We start from the raw sequence: 17,790 nt of genomic DNA on the forward strand, positions 1-17,790 counted from the left end.
ACAGTTATTTATTTCATGTGGTGTCACTTGAAGAATTTTAACCGTATTTTGTTTCTACACAACCCAATCTTTACTTATTTGATATCAACAATCTGCCCACAAACCTTATTGGTACAAGAATATATATATATTTATATATATATATATATATATATATATATATATATATATATATATATATATATATATATATATATATATATATATATATATTTTATGCATGAGAGAAGTTGGAATAATTTTCAATGTGGACTTTCATTTCTCCGTCCTTTTCTAATTTGTTTACTCTTTTTTATTATTTATCATAAAGTGCTTTATCATCTTAGAAAAATGGCTTTCACTCGTAACATTGTTTAACTTCTTTTGTCAGGAATGTTTACTTAAGCTTTACAATGTTTATATCATTAACATGCATGTATGATATTAATGTTGCTGGAAATAATCTCTTCACTGATGATATAATAAAGAGGGAAGATGGTGGAGGAGAAGAGAATTAGATTCTACTTATTGTTTTTAGGTTATGTGTGAGGGAGACGACCAAAATGTTAAAATCTTGGTCCCATTGACTGGACACATGGCGCGCACTCTACATCTCACATCTACGATCAAGATAAAGCCAACGTCCCTCCTCTTGAAGGAGTCAAGAATAGTGTGGATATCTGTAAATAAAATTTTTTGTATTTATCATGACTATTCAGTTACACAGTTTGTTAGGATAGAAATGATCTTAGAATAATACACGTCAGACACGTGACATTGTATATATAGAGAACATTATACAGAGTTATTGACATACAGAAATTGGAAAAACAATTATTCCGCAACTTTGTTTTCTTGAATAATTTCATGGTATCAAAGAACTCGTAAAAACCAAATCATTTTTTTTCCTTCTCTTTTCTACTAGTTATTTATTTCATGTGGTGTGTGTGTGTGTGTGTGTGTGTGTATATATATATATATATATATATATATATATATATATATATATATATATATATATATATATATATATATATATATATATAAAATAAAAATTTCCTACCAAGCGGTGTAACGTGACACCGCTTGGCCTAAGGTAAATTCGCCCCTTGGTTCAGCTTCTATCTACATAGACAATGTGGTATTTTTCATGCATGAGAGACGTTGGAATAATTTTCAATGTGGACTTTCATTTCTCCATTCTTTTCTAATTTGTTTACTCTTTTTCATTATTTATCATAAAGTGCTTTATCATCTTAGGAAAATGGCTTTCACTCGTAATATTGTTTAACTTTTTTTGCGAGGAGTGTTTACTTAAGCTTTACAATGTTTATATCATTACCATGCATGTACGATATTAAAGTTGGTGGAAATAATCTCTTCACTAATGGTACAATAAATAGGGAAGATAGTGGAGGAGAAGAGACTTAGATTCTACTGATTGTTTTTGGGTTATGTCTGAGGGAGACGACAAAAATGTTAAATTATTAGTGTCATTGACCGGACACATGGCTCGCACTCTACATCTCACATCTACGGTCAAGATACAGCCAACGTCCCTCTTCTAGAAGGAGTCAAGAATAGTGTGGATATTTATAAATAAAATTCTTTGTATTTATCTTTACTAGTCAGTTACACAGTTTATTAGGATAGAAATGATCTTAGAGTAATACACGTCAGGCACATGACATTGTATATATAGAGAACATTATACAGAGCTATTGACATACAGAAAATAGAAAAATAATTTTTCAGCAGTGTCACGACCTAAAATTCTAACCTGTCGTGATGGCGCCTATCTCGATACTAGGCAAGCCGATAATTTTAATAAACCACAATTTCTCTTAAGTTTGAAAATATAATATTTAAATACAATATAGAATCCCACAAATCCTGATACAAACACTCCCCAAAACCTGGTGTCACTGAGTACATGAGCATCTAATATGGATACAAGTCAAAACAAAACGGTCTATAATAGTCTAAGACAAAATACAGTAAACAACGAGATAGAGAAGGAGAGACGAGGTATGCGAAACACGGCTGCTACCTTTGAATCTCCGAAAAGTCAACTGTGCGAGAAAATCAACACCCGCTATGTCCGGAAGAACCTGGATCTGCATACGAAGTGTAGGGTATAGTATGAGTACAACCAAATTACCAAGTAACAATAATAAAAAAAGAATTGAAGATAGTGACGAGCTACACAGTAGACAAGCTGGAGCTTTAGGCTTCAATGGCCACAATGGCCGGTGACCAGCCATCTTTTCCAGCTAGTCTGCCCTTCCCCAGCGTCGCACAACAACATACAACAACTAAATCCAACCCAGCTCCTCTAGATTACTCTAAGATTTTGAAACCAAATACTTTAAATCCTCCAACGATGGCTACTGCTGCAGCTTCAGTTCAACCCATTCCATTGCGATGAGCAGTGTATTTTAATGGCCAACCAGTGGTTAAATTCACAGAGGAAGAAGTAGATCGAATGAATGTGATTTAAGGCCTCCAATATGTTGTCGTTGGCAAGCTTTCATATGCATCTCCGGAGATTCACGAGCTTCGCCGAATAATTCCAACTCAATGTGGTATCAAAGGTGAGCGCAATATCGGATTCCTTAAAGATCGTCATATGTTAATTAGATTAACTCTGTGGTAAGACTTCCTCAATTTCATATCGAAGAGTACGTACTATATCAAATCCAAAAATGGGTACGAATACCAATTGCGTACCCTTATCTACGATGCAAAATTTAAGGCAGGTGAAGAAACTCTGATGACGATGGCGTGGATTTCTTTTCCTGGACTCCTGCCTACCTTTTTTGTAAAGGAAACTCTATTTTCTTTAGCTACAGCTGTGGGAAGGCCAGTGTGTCTTGACTCGGCAACTACAAACAAAACTAGGCCGAGTTGCGCAAGAGTAAAAGTTCTTGTCGATTTGTTGGCCGAACTACCTAAAAAGGTGCGACTGGATATTGATGATGAAGTTTCTGGTGGTGTTCAAACAGAATGGGTGAGAATTCAGCATGACATGCTACCAAAATATTGTAAGGACTGTAAACTACAAGGACATGATGAAATTGAATGTTGGCGTTTGCACCCCGAGCTTATTGAGAATTGAAGCAGCGATAAAAGGAATGATCTTGCTGATTCGAACAACTGGAATGATGCTGCTGATGAACAAGGAAAAACAAAAAATCACAATGCCCCTTTAATGATTCTCATGAGTGGAAAAGTAGTCAGGAACGTAGGTGAACAGTGGAGGGAAGTTCGAGATAATCGGGGAATCAACGAAAATAACAAAACTCAGGTACAAGGGAAAACTGGCAATGCAATCGTGCCAGTGAATGCTGGTGTACAGAAGGTGCATGCTAAAAATAACTTTGCACTGGTGGAGGTCGAAGAAGATCAGACAAACAAGGTTCAAGCAAGGAATAAATTTGCAGTATTAGAGGAGGAACAAAGTGATATAAACGAAAACAACCAACTGGTTTTGGTGGGGGGAAAACCAGTCTTCAGTTCTAAAGATGGTCCTAAACCTTCTGGGATTTAGTCCACAATCGACTGGGTTCATAGAAGGTCTGGGACTAGCAAAGAGGAGCTAAAACACTCAATGTGACCACAAACAAATCTTGTCATGAGATTCCATCTCAAACATTTAAAGATTCTGGGCAGATTGAGGATCTTGATGAGGTAAACTCTACAAAGGTCTTATGGAGCGATGCATTTGAGGTTAAGGATGATCAACTGGGCAAAACAAAGACAACAAAAGACAAGGTAAAGAAGGACAACAAGCCAAGCTCACCTGGCGACAGGCTAGCGACGCCAGGCCTAAAACCAGGCTCACCAGGCGTTAGGCTAGCGACGCCAGGCCTAAAGCCAGGCTCCCCAAGCGTTAGGCTGGCAATATCAGGCCTAAAGCCAGGCTCGCCAGGCATTAGGCTGGCGACGCCAGGCCTAAAGCTAGGTTCACCTGATGAGGCAGCTACAGTAAATCCCAACCTTAGTGCAACTGGAGAGATATTGGCCTATGTAGATGGTGTTCCGGTGTATGCATTGGAGAACAAACTTGATGGATATGTTAATGTGAAGATTAGGGATGATATAGTGGGTTCAGACCAAATTTCAGGCAATGGGAAGTGTGGTGATCTCACTAGAACAGTGCTTTTAGAGCAGACTGCTACAGTAACTCTGGGGCTAGGCAGTGTCTATGAGCTACAACTCAAGGAGTATGAACATGCTGATGAGCGGGCAATTGTTCCAAGAGCACCTGGGGAAATAGAGGAAGTGCCTATGGAATCTGGCACTTATAAAATTATGCATCTACATCTTAATGTTCCACTTAAGACTCCTTTACAACATTTACATGATTTAGTTACACACAATGTGATACCAATTGATGAAGACTTATTGAGACAAAATCCAATGGAGGATGGAGGAGATGATGAATCAACTGCAGAAAACTTCAAACAAGTGGCTAGTTTAGGGGATTTATCACCCACATCTAGTGCTAAAGGAGGTAAAAAAACAAAGAAGAATCAAAGTAAAGATCCACCACAACCTTCAAGAATAATGCCCAGGATGGCAGCTTCTCTATCTAAAAGATGATGATCAAAACATTAATATGGAACATAATGTCTGTGAATACACAACAGGCCTTTCCTAGGGTGATCAACATGAATATGGAGCATAATTTTTGTGTAGTTGCATTGATGGAGACTTTTCAAAAGAAGGGACTCATTGATAGATATAGAAGGAAGTTGAATATGGAGACTGCTTATACAAATATTAATGAAAAAATATGGTTGTTATTCGATGCGATGGTGGAATGGGTATTAGTGGAGGATACTGAGAAACAGGTGACTGTGAGAGTGTTTCACCATGACCTGGGGCAGCACATGATGATAACATTTTTTTATGCAAAATATTCGGCAATAGAGAGGTTGGAATTGTTGGATCACTTGTATTTCTTAGCAAGTGATATGGAATTACCATGGTTGGTAGGAGGGGATTTCAATGTGGTATTGCATGAAGATGAGAAAATAGGGGGACTTCCAGTACACCCTCCTGAATATAAGGATTTTGCATTTTGTGCAAACTCTTGTGGTTTGTTTGAGCAAGGGTACAAAGGAAGTCCATTTACATGGTGGAATGGGAGATCCAATGCTGAGTGTATATTCAAGAGATTGAATAGGATTTTTGTGAATTTTCCATTTTAGAACATCTTGCCAACTATTGAAGTTGAGCATCTAATCAGAACTGGATCAGATCATGCACCATTGCTAATGACATGTGGGGAGCAGACAACTAATTTTGTCAAGCCTTTCAGGTTCTTGAACTTTTGGACAAAGCATGCTACATTTATGGATGTGGTGAGGCAGAATTTTGAAGCTGATTTCATATGGGATCCATTTTTGATGTTCAAGCTGAATATCAAGAGGGTGAAGGCACCAGTTTCAAAATGGAGTAGGAAAATATTTGGTGATATCTTCAAGCAATTGGCTATTTTGGAGGACATTGTTAGGGTGAAGGAGATGTTATTTGAAGAAGAGCCTATAATTGAGAATAAGATTGTGCTTCAAAAGGCTCAATCTGAATTGAAGAAATACTTTAGTATTGAGGAGTAGTATTGGAAGCAAAAAGCTGGGATGATTTGGTTTGTTGAAGGAGATAGGAATACAAGTTTCTTTCACAATCATGTCAATGGCAAAAGAAAGAAATTGCAACTGAAGAGGATTAAAAGTGGCAGTTGGGTATGGATTGAAGACCAGGAGCAATTGGCTACAGTTGCAGTAGACTTCTATCAAAAATAATAGTTCACAAATGAAGGTGATGTTTCTGAATTTTCCTTGCTCAATAATGTACCTTGAATGGTCACTATGGATCAAAATTTGGAACTTAGCGGATTGCCAACAATTGAATAAGTAAGGGCAGCAGTTTTTAAGCTTAGTGGGGAGAGTGCTAGTGGTCCTGATTGATTCAATGGCATGTTTTATCAAACATGTTGGGATGTTATTGGTGCTGATATACACAACATGGTGCTGCACTTCTATGGAGGAGCTGCATTGCCTAAATCCATCACTCACACCAATATAGTGTTGATGCCCAAGAAACCTAGAGTTGAGACCTTCTCTGACTTATGACCTATTAGTTTGAGCAACTTCACTAACAAGGTCTTGTCTAGGGTGTTACATGACAGATTGGAGAGTTTTCTGCCATCTCTAATATCTCCTAATCAATCCGGATTTGTAAAGGGTAGGAGTATATTTGAGAACATCTTATTGACTCAAGAAATTGTCATTGACATAAGGTTAAGGGGAAAGCCAGCTAATGTGGTGATCAAGCTTGATATGTCAAAGGCCAATGATAGGGTTTCATGATAGTACTTGTTGCATGTGCTAAGGAATATGGGATTTTCTGAGCACTTCATCAACATGGTGTGGAACTTCATGTCAAATAATTGGTATTCAGTATTGGTGAATGGGAAGTCCTCAGGGTTCTTTAAGTCTACAAGGGGTGTGAAGCAAGGAGATCCCCTATCTCCAGCATTGTTCATTCTGTCAGCTGAGGTACTTTCCAGGTCTTTGAATAAGCTCTTTGAAGACAAGTCATTTGTGGGATTTGAAATGCCTAAGTGGTCTGATCCTTTAAACCACTTGGCATATGCTGATGATACCCTAATCTTTGTATCTGCTCATCCTCCCTCCTTGAGAAAGATTATGGAAATGTTGGGGGAACTATGAGAAGATATCAGGTCAGATGATCAACAAAGATAAGAGTTCATACTACATTCATTCAAAGGTTGCTAATGGATTGTTTCATGCAGTTGGAGCTATTACAGGATTTGCAAGAGGTAAATTCCCCTTCACATATCTAGGATGTCCTATTTTTTACACTAAAATGAGGAAGGACCATTATGAGGATCTTATCAAGAAGGTGAAGGCTAAATTGCATTCATGGAAAGGAAAGTTGCTGTCATTTGGAGGAAAGGCAACACTCATCTCTAGTGTGTTGCAAAGTATGTCAGTTCACATGTTATCAGTCCTTGATCCACCAAACAACATCTTGGAGCATCTACATAAGATATTTGCTAGGTTCTTTTGGAGAACAAAGAAAGAAGGGAGAAGCAGATACTGGGCTTCATGGCAAAATCTATGCCTTCCTACAAAGGAAGGGGGGCTAGGTTTTAGGTCCTTACATGATGTCTCAAGGGCACTGTTTGCTAAACTATGGTGGAGGTTTAGGACCACAAAATCTTTGTGGTCTAATTTCATATGGAATAAGTATTGCAAGAAAGAGCTACCAACAATGGTGCTTTTAGGGGAGGGTCTCATGTTTGGAGACAAATGCTGAATACTAAGGAAGAAGTAGAACATGAGATCGTATGGGAATTGAAGAGTGGAACCACTAATATTTGGCATGAAAATTGGACTAGATTAGGTGCACTGTATCACGTATTACCTGAAGACTTTCCAATCAATGAAGATCTTCAGGAGGTGGCAGAACTGCTGCAAGGGAAAGCATGGGATGATCAGCTGCTAGATCAAACTTTCAATGAGGAAATTTCATAACATATAAGGCTAAATGTGCATCATGATGGCAGTGAGGGATATTGGGATAGGCCATACTGGATTCCAACTCCTTCAGGCAAGTTCAGTATTAGCAGTTCTTGGCAAATATTAAGGCATAGGGCTTATCCTAATCAGGAATTCAAGTTAATGTGGATTAAAGGTTTGCCATTCAAGATATCCTTCTTCTTGTGGAGATTGTGGAGGCAGAAAATAACCACTGATGACATGTGGAGGAGGCAAGGGCAAATGGTGATGTCTAGGTGTTGGTGTTGTCAGCAGCCCCAAGAAGAATCCATTCAGCATATATTTGTCACAAGTCCTACTGCCTCTAAGGTATGGAACTTGTTCATGGGGCTGTTGGAATTACTGTGCCATTGATTCAATTGAAGCATGTTATTAGGCATTGGTGGTATGCTCAGTGTTGTCCAAAATTAAAGCCATTGTTTCAAGAAGTACCAGCTATCATAACTTGGGAGCTTTGGAAGAGAAGAAATGCAGGTAAACAAGGGGGTTCAGTGTCCACAAATAGGGTGATTCATGAGATAAATAGGATGTTGCATCAACTGGCAAGGGTGAAGTATGCTTGGATGCCTAATATTCCATTGTTATGGCCAAACATGATTCAATACTTTGAAGGATATAAACCTATATTGATCACTACAAGAGTAACATGGAAGCTTCCTTTTCATGGTTAGTACAAATGTAATACTGATTGAGCCTCAAAGGGAAACCATGGACCTACCTCCCTAGGCTTTTATATGAGGGATAATGAAGGTGATGTGGTGTATGTTAGGGTAGTAGACCTGGGAGTGACAACTAATGTGGTAGCTGAAGCTAAGGCTATTCTTCAAGGGTTGGAATACTGTATGGAGCATGATCTTCACCCTCCCATATTGGAGACTGATTCATTGGTGATGAAGAAGGTGATAGAAGGGGAATGGGATCCTCCTTGGGTAATTTCACAGGATGTGAATAAAATTATAGAGATGAAGGACAACTTCAATGTGATCTTTCAACATGTGTTTAGAGAAGGCAACTCAGTGGCGGATTTTATAGCTAACATTGTGTTTTCTTTTGCAGGTACATCTGAGTTTCATTCATTCTCTGAACTGCCTAGTGCACAGAGGAGTTTTATCAATCTATACAAATCTCAATCACCTAACTTTAGGGTTAGGATAGCAAAGAGAAGAACCCCAGACTGATGGCTTCACAGGATTGGACTTTGCACAAACCTACATGTTTCTTTGTCTTATTCAGTATGCTATTAAGGTACTTTCCAATGGTATTAGCATGGTCCCATGCTCACTCTAGGGGTTCTTTGATAGTGTACAGAAAAAATACGATAAGCAGGTGTGGGATGGTACAATTTATCCTAATTATGATATGTGCAAATGCTAAGGAAAATGCTCAACCCATCATATGGTATTTTTGGAGATTGTTGAATCATTTCTCAGTGGTATTAGCATGCTTTCATGCTCAATCTAAGGATGGTTTAACAATGTTTAGAATGATGTCTACATTAAAGGTTCTAGTAGGGAAGGATCTGAGCTTACAAGATCACAAAAAGGCACAATTTCAAAGACTGGCCTTTGGCTTGCAAAGCCTGCTTAAAGCGAGCTCATTCCTGGCTTTTGCCTTGCAAAGCCGGCCTAAAGCCAGCTCATGCCTGGCTTTTGCCTTGCAAAGCCTACCTAAAGCCAGCTCAAGCCTGGCTTTTGCCTTAAAAAGCCTGCCTAAAGCCAGCTCAAGCCTGGCTTTTGCCCTGCAAAGCCTGCCTAAAGCCAGCTCAAGCCTGGCTTTTGCCTTGCAAACCCTGCCTAAAGCCAGACTCCTCTTCTACACATTAATTTTGATGAGTGAGCACATGATTAATACTTGGACAAAAACAGTCCACTACATATGGAGATCATATAGTAGCTACACTTGGAAGACTATGCTGGCTTCAACTCTGTGGTGGAGATATTTGGAATTCATTTTAGCCTATGGATAGTATACCCTGGCGCCTAGTGAGATCTTGATAGGTGTTGCTTGGTATTTGCCAATGACAATTGGATTCACATGCACTGATAGGAGAAGGAAGCATTCAACTTATTATGTTGTAATAGCTAGTTCATTAGATTTTAGCTTTTCTATCTTTTTAATTGCTAGTAGCTTCATGCAACTTCTATTTTGGTTTGGACATCTTGTATGCTTTGGACCCATTTTGGGATTTTATTTATTTATTAGCCACAAGGCAAGTGCTGCCGAGTGGTATAGTTGCTTAAAAAAACTCAATTGAGTTGACTTTGGTCAACATTTTGAGCAAACGGACTCGGGTCAGTATTTTGACAACTCAGATAGGTCCGTATTGTGATTTGAAACTTGGGTATATGCCCAAAATCGAATTCCGAGGTCCGTAGCCCAAGATATGAAATTTTGATGAAAAATTAAAAGTTTGAAAGCTTAATGATTTTAAGAAGTTACTGATGTTGGATTTATTGACACCGGGTCCTTATTTTAGTTTTGGAGCCCGGTATAGGTCCACTATAATATTTATGACTTGTCTACCGAATTTGGTGAGAATCAGAGTTGATTTGACGTGATTCGGACATCCGGTTGTAAAAATATAAGTTCTAAAGTTTTCTTGAAAATTTTCTTTGATTTGGTGTCTGATTCGTAGTTCTAGGTGTTATTATGGCGATCTGATCACGCGAGCAAGTTTGTACGATGTTTTATGACTTGTGTGCATATATGGTTTGGAACCCCGATGGCTCGAGTGTAATACGAATCAAGATCGGCGCATTTTGGAACCATGAAACTGCTGAACCTGCTGCTACTGGTTTCCTTCTATGCGATCGCATGACTGTGTCCGCGATCGCGAAGGCTTAATGGTCACTGATGGAAATTGTACTATGCGATCGCATAGTGAGGTCCGCGATCGCACAGTGACAGCAGGCAAAGCACCACGAACGCGAGGGCCAAGTCGCGCTCGCGTAGAAGGAATGAGGCAGAAGCTAAAGCAAATATTTGTGTTATGCGATCGCACAAGGTGGTCCGCGATTGCTGAAGGCTGAGAAGCTGTGTTTCGCGTTCGCATAAGCCTTTCCGCGTTCGCGTAGAGGAAAAATTTGGGCAGCCAAAAATGTGCATTGTACGCGATCGCATAAGGTAAAAATCCAAGAAAACAGAACTTAAGTTCTAGAAAATGGGATTCTTCCCATTTTCAACTATTTTTCATTTTTGAGCTCGGGTAAGGCGATTCTTGGGCGATATTTACGGGAAAACATTGGAGTAAGTATTAATTATCCTATATTGATTATATTTCATGATTCCATACTCATTTACATCATTAATCCATGAATTTATGGAAGAAAAATGAGATTTTTATAAAATCTTCCAAAAATAAAAATTTAAGATTTGAAGGTCCATTTGACATCGGAATTTGATAAATTTTATATGGTTGAACTCGTATCAGAAAGGGTGTTTGGATTTCGTATGTTTTTCTGAGATTTGAGACGTGGGTCCCAATGTCTAATATTTAAATGAATTTCGGATTTTTATCCGAAAAATAAGTAAATTCATATAGAATTAATTCCTATTTTTCGTATTGAGTATATCGAATTGTTTGTGAATAGATTTAACGCTTTTGGAGACAAATTCAAAAGGAAAGGATGTGGTCGAATAAATTATTAGAATTCGCAAAGCGAGGTAAGTGTCGTGGTTAACCTTGACTTGAGGGAATAGAATCCTTAAACTATTTGTTATGTGAAATGCATGTGAACGACGTATATGCGAGGTGACGAGTGTCTATACGTCGTCAAATTAATTGTTTGCATAATTACTTGAAAAATCATAAATCATTTTAAATCATGAATTAATTATAATAATAATTATTTCTCTCCTATTCTTTGTCAAATATTAATTCTTGAATTCCTGCATTAATTGTTACATGTTATTTGAATTATGTGTCTTAATTATTATTTGACATTTAGCATATTAAATATTAAACTGCCTATTTTCTCCCTGATTTCCATAATAATTTGCTATTTGTCATTATTTGTTTCATAATTAAATCATAATTATTGTATGCTTTTTGTCTTATAATTTTATATTAATTGTTGCATTTATTGGGAAAATTTCTTCTATAAGAACTTGTAAATGAATATATTGGAGGAGCGGGTTGCACGCTGCAACAGAATTGATTAAAATGGATATATGGAAGATCGGGTTGCACGCCGCAACAGACTTATTAAAAGTCCATATTGGAGGATCGGGTTGTACGTTGCAACAGACTTATTAAAAGTCCATATTGGAAGATCGGGTTGCACGCCACAACAGACTTATTAAAAGTTTATATTGGAGGATCGGGTTGCACGCCGCAACAGACTTATTAAAAGTTCATATTGGAGGATCGGGTTGCACGCCGCAACAGACTTATTTAAAAGTCGATATATATATATATTGGGGGATCAGGTTGCATGCCGCAACAGACTTGATGGAAATGAATATATTGGAGGAGTGGGTTGCACGCCGCAATAGAATTGAATATGAATATATTGTGAGAGCGGGTTGTACGCTGCAACGAAAATTGATGGAAATGATAATTGGTTATGACTGCTGAGTTGGCTTCAATTATTATAAATGAGTTACCTGATGTATTTTTATTATTTGTTGTTGTTACTAAGATTGTGTACATATTAATGTAAGTGAACCGCCTTAGCCTCATCAATACTTCGTTGAGGTTAGGCTTAGCACTTACCAGTACATGGGGTTGGTTGTACTGATACTACACTCTGCACTTCTTGTGCAGATTTCGAAGTTGGTCCCAGCGGCGTACCATAGACTTGCTCGGATTTCAGCTATCAGAGGAGACTTGAGGTATAACTGCATGGCATCCGCAGTTCTGAAGTCTCCGTCTAATTTACTTTAGCTGTGTGTTTATTTCCAGACAGCTTTATTTTATTCGGACCCTTATTTGTATTATTCTAGAAGCTTGTGCACTTGTGACACCAAATTCTGGGATGGTATTTAGACACCGTTGATTTATAGATTATTCACTACATTTCAGACTTTACTTCCGCATTTATTTCTTGGTTATTAATAAATTTAAAAAAATTATTTAAATATGGCTAATATTATTCTAACGTTGACTTGCCTAGCAAGTGAAATCTTAGGCGCCATCACAGTCCGAAGGTACAAATGAAAAGCAAGTACAGCCTCTCAGGGCAATAGTCACTCCACTCGTCACAACAACTCAACCACTCGGCTCTCAGCTCTCACCACTCACACTCAGTACTCGCGCTCACTAGGGATGTACAGACAACTCACGTGCTATAATATCCTACACGGACAACTCATGTGCCATAATATCCTTACTTCACCGACAAGCCCTCGGCCTTACTCAGTCCTCAACCTCTCTAGTCTCTCGGGCTCCTATAAATCACAAAGATCAGTCCAAACAAAGATAACATAGTGTATCACCAAATATCCAGAAAGACTGAGGTATAATACGCAAGAAAAATCATGACTGAGTACAAGACAGCAATTAGCAAATAATTCAACAAGTACGCGACCTATGCGGGTCCCAGCAGTACTACAACATAGCCTAAGCATGATTTCTAACATGATTTACAGTCAAATTTCTTCAACACATAGAGAACATATAGCTAATAATAAATTATTCAACTATACAGTTTTCACGGGACAGACCAAGTCACAATCCCCTCGGTGCACGCCCACACGCCCATCACCTAGCATGTGCGTCACCTCCAAAATAACCACATGACACAAAATTCTGGGGTTTCATACCCTCAAGACCAGATTTAAAACTGTTACTTACCTCAAGCCGTGAATTTCTTATTCTGCAATGTCCTTTCCTCATGAATTGGCCTCTAAACACCATGAATCTAGTCATAAATAATTTGTTTCAGTCAATAAAATTCATTGTAATTAATTCCATAAGAAAATGCTAATTTTCCATAAAAATTTGAATTTTATCTCAAAAGTCACCAGTGGGGCCCACATCTCGGAACCCGACAAAAGTTACCAAATCCGGAAGCCCATTCAACCACGAGTCTAACCATACCAATTTTACCAAAATCCGACCCCAACTCAACCCTCAAATCTTCAATTTAAACCAAGAGGGTTTTCAAACTTTTCCAACTTAATTCACCAATTAAATGATAAAAACAACCATGGATTCATGTAATTTAACCAATATTGAATTAAGAACACTTACCCTATTATTTTCCTTGAAAAACTCCCAAACTTCGCCTCTTCCCGAACTTCAATCCGTCAAAAACTGAAAATGGAACGAAGTCCCATTTTCAAAACTTAAACTCTCTGCCCAGACATTTGCTCTACGCGATCGCGAAGAACAATTTTCCATCGCCCAGATTTAACTCTACGCGATCGCGGACTTTCCCATGCGATCATGATGCACAACATCACAGACCTACGCGATCGCGAACCAAACCACGCGATAGCGAAACACAAATGCGTGATTTCCATTTCTGCCCAATTTCCTCTACGCGAACGTGACCTTCTTCACGCGTTCGCGAATAACAAATTCACATAGCTATGCGATCGCGTCCCGCTTCACGCGATCGCGAAGCACAAAATTCCACTGCCTCACATTAGCCCTACGTGATCGCATATATCCCCACGCGATTGCGTAGAACAAAACCCCCACTGACCAACTAAGCTTACACGATCGCAGATGCATTCACGCGATCGCGTAGAAGGAAAACAGCATCAGATATCAGAAAATTCCAGCAGTTATTCAAGTCCAAATGTTTTATCCATTAACCATCCAAAACTCACCCGAGCCCATTGGAACCTCAACCAAATATACCAACAAGTCCTAAAACATCATACAAACTTAGTCGAACCCTCAAATCACCTCAAACAACGCTAAAACCATGAATTACACCCCAATTCAAGCCTAATGAACTTTGAAATTTCTAATTTCTACAAATGACTCCAGAACCTATCAAATCACGTCCGATTGACCTCAGATTTTGCATACAAGTCATAAATGACATAACGGAGGTGTTCAAATTTTTAGAATCAGATTCCGACCCCGATATCAAAAAGTCAACCCCCCGGTCAAACATTCCAAAAATTAAACTTTTGGCATTTCAAGCCTAATTCCACCACGGACCTCCAAATAATTTTTCGGACACGCTCCTAAGTCCAAAATTACCATACGAAGCTATTAGAATCATCAAAATTCAAATTCGAGGTCGTTTACACATAGGTCCATATCCGGTCCTCTTTTCTAACTTAAATTTTATATTATGAGACTAAGTGTCTCATTTCACTCCGAATTCCTTCCGAACCCGAACCAACTAACCCGGTAAATCATAAAAAAACTATAGAGCATAAATTGAGCAGTAAATGGGGGAACGGGGATATAATACTCAAAATGATCAGTTGAGTCGTTACATTCTCCCCCTCTTAAACAAACATTCGTCCTCAAACGGGTTTAGAATAATACCTGGAGTCTCAAATAAGTGTGGATATTTGCTCCGCATCTCCTGCTATATCTCCCAAGTAGCTTATCCGGCTAGATGGCCTCTCCACTGCACCTTCACTGATGTTATGTTCTTGGACCTCAGTTTTCGAACCTGCCGGTCTAAAATAGTCACCAGCTCCACATCATAAGTCAAATTACCGTCCAGTTGCACTGTACTGAAATCCAGAATATGAGACGGATCCCCGACATATTTTCGGAGCATGGATACATGGAACACTGGATGAACACCTGATAGGCTAGGTGGCAAAGCAAGTTTATAAGCCACCTCTCCAATTTCCTTAAGTATCTCAAAAGGCCCAATATACCGAGGGATCAATTTGCCTTTCTTCCCGAACCTCAACACACCCTTCATTGGTGAAATCTTGAGCAGAACCTTCTCCCCAGCCATGTAAGCAACATCACGGACTTTCCTGTCGACATAACCCTTCTGTCTAGACTGCGATGTGCGAAGCCGTTCCTGAATCACTTTGACCTTCTCTAAAGCATCGTGAACCAAGTCAGTACCCAATATTCTAACCTCACCCGGCTCAAACCAACCCACCATAGACCGACACCGACTCCCATATAAAGCTTCATGCGTAGCCATCTGAATGCTTGACTGGTAGCTATTATTGTAAGCAAACTCCGAGAGTGGCGGAAATTGATCCCAAGAACCCCCAAAATCAATTACACAAGCACATAGCATATCCTCCAATATCTGAATAGTGCGCTCGGACTGTCCGTCCGTCTGAGGGTGAAACTCAACTGAACCTGTGTGCCCAATTCTCGCTGCACTGCTCTCCAAAACTGTGATGTAAACTGCGTGCCCTGATCTGAAATGATGGACACCGGCACACCGTGTAAGCGAACAATCTCGTGAATATAAATCTCAGCTAACCTCTCCGAAGAATAATTAGTACCAACTGAGATAAAATGTGCGAACTTGGTCAATCGATCTACAATCACCCAAACAACATCAAACTTTCTCAAGGTCCGTGGGAGCCCAACTACGAAATCCATGGTAATACGCTCCCGTTTCCACTCCGGAATTTCAAGTCTCTGAAGCAATCCTCCCGGCCTTTGATGTTCATACTTTACCTTTTGACAATTTAGACACCGAGCTACAAACCCAACTATATCTTTCTTCATCCGCCTCCACCAATAGTGCTGCCTCAAATCCTGATATATCTTTGCGGCACCTGGATGAATGGATTACAAAGAACTGTGAGCTTCCTAGAGAATCAACTCACACAAACCATCAACATTAGGCACACATAGCATGCCATGCATCCGTAATACACTGTCATCTCCAATAGTGACTTCCTTGGCATCACCGTGCTGAACCGTGTCCTTAAGGACAAGCATATGTGGATCATCATACTGGCACTCTCTGATGTGATCATATAAAGAAGACCGAGAAACCAAACAGGCCAAAACTCGATTCAGCTCGAAAACATCCAATATAACAAACTGGTTGGCCAAGGCCTGAACATCCAAGGCTAAAGGCCTCTCTGTTACCAGTAAGTATGCTAAGCTGCCCAAACTCTCCGCCTTACGACTCAAGGCATCGGCCACCACATTGGACTTTCCGGGATGATAGAGAATGGTAATGTCATAATCCTTAAGTAACTCTAACCACCTCCGCTGCCGCAAATTAAGATCTTTCTTTTTGAACAGATGTTGTAGACTCCGATGATCGGTATATACCTCACACTGGATACCGTACAGGTAATGCCGCCAAATTTTCAAGTCATGAACAATAGCTGCTAACTCAAGATCGTGGATTGGATAATTCTTCTCATGTACCTTTAACTGTCTGGACGCATAGGAGATTACTCTACCGCCTTGCATCAGTACTGCACTGAGACCAATACACGACGTGCCACAATACACAGTATAAGACTCTGAACCTGTATGCAACACCAATACTGGAGTTGTAGTCAAAGTTGTCTTGATTTTCTGAAATCTCTCTTCACACTCATCCGACCACCTGAACGGAGCACCTTTCTGGGTCAATTTAGTCATAGGCGATGTAATAAACGAGAATCCCTCTACAAAACGACGATAATAACTGGCCAAGCCAAGAAAACTCCGAATCTCAGTAACTGAAGATGGTCTGGGCCAACTCTGAACTGCCTCTATTTTCTTCGGATCCACCTTAATTCCTTCACTGGGCACTATATGTCCCAAGACTGCCATCGAACTAAGCCAGAACTCACACTTAGAGAATTTGGCATAAAGTCTCTCCTCTCTCAGCCTCTGTAATACAATACCCAAGTGTTGTGCAAGGTCCTCCTGGCTACGTGAGTACACTAGAATATCATCAATAAATACTAATACAAATAAATCAAGATATGGCTGGTACACACTATTCATCAAATGCATAAATGCTGCTGGGGCATTGGTTAGCCCAAAAGACATCACAAGAAATTTGTAGTGGCCATAACGAGTTCTGAATGCCGTTTTTGGAATATCCGAATCTCGAATTTTCAACTGGTGAAACCCCGATCTCAAATCAATTTTGGAGAACACACTCGCTCCGTGAAGCTGGTCAAATAAGTCATCAATACGCAACAAAGGATATTTATTCTTGATTGTAACTTTGTTCAACTACCTATAATCAATGCACATCCGCATAGTACCATATTTTTTCTTCACAAACAGAACCGGTACACCCCAAGGTGACACACTAGGCCTAATAAACCCCTTTTCAAGGAGTTCCTGAAGTTGCTCTTTCAATTCTTTTAA

General features: G+C 39.3%; 1 protein-coding gene across 1 annotated transcript; it reads left to right on the top strand.

The window, feature by feature from the left end:
- The first annotated feature begins 2,758 nt into the window (after nucleotides 1-2,758).
- Nucleotides 2,759-3,097, top strand: LOC142173379 (uncharacterized). The gene has a single exon (XM_075238958.1). The coding sequence runs from the start codon at nucleotides 2,759-2,761 to the stop codon at nucleotides 3,095-3,097; it is 339 nt and encodes a 112-aa protein (XP_075095059.1).
- The last annotated feature ends 14,693 nt before the right edge of the window (nucleotides 3,098-17,790 follow it).

Source organism: Nicotiana tabacum, chromosome 19 (assembly GCF_000715075.1).
Source record: "Nicotiana tabacum cultivar K326 chromosome 19, ASM71507v2, whole genome shotgun sequence".
Lineage (NCBI taxonomy): Eukaryota > Viridiplantae > Streptophyta > Magnoliopsida > Solanales > Solanaceae > Nicotiana > Nicotiana tabacum.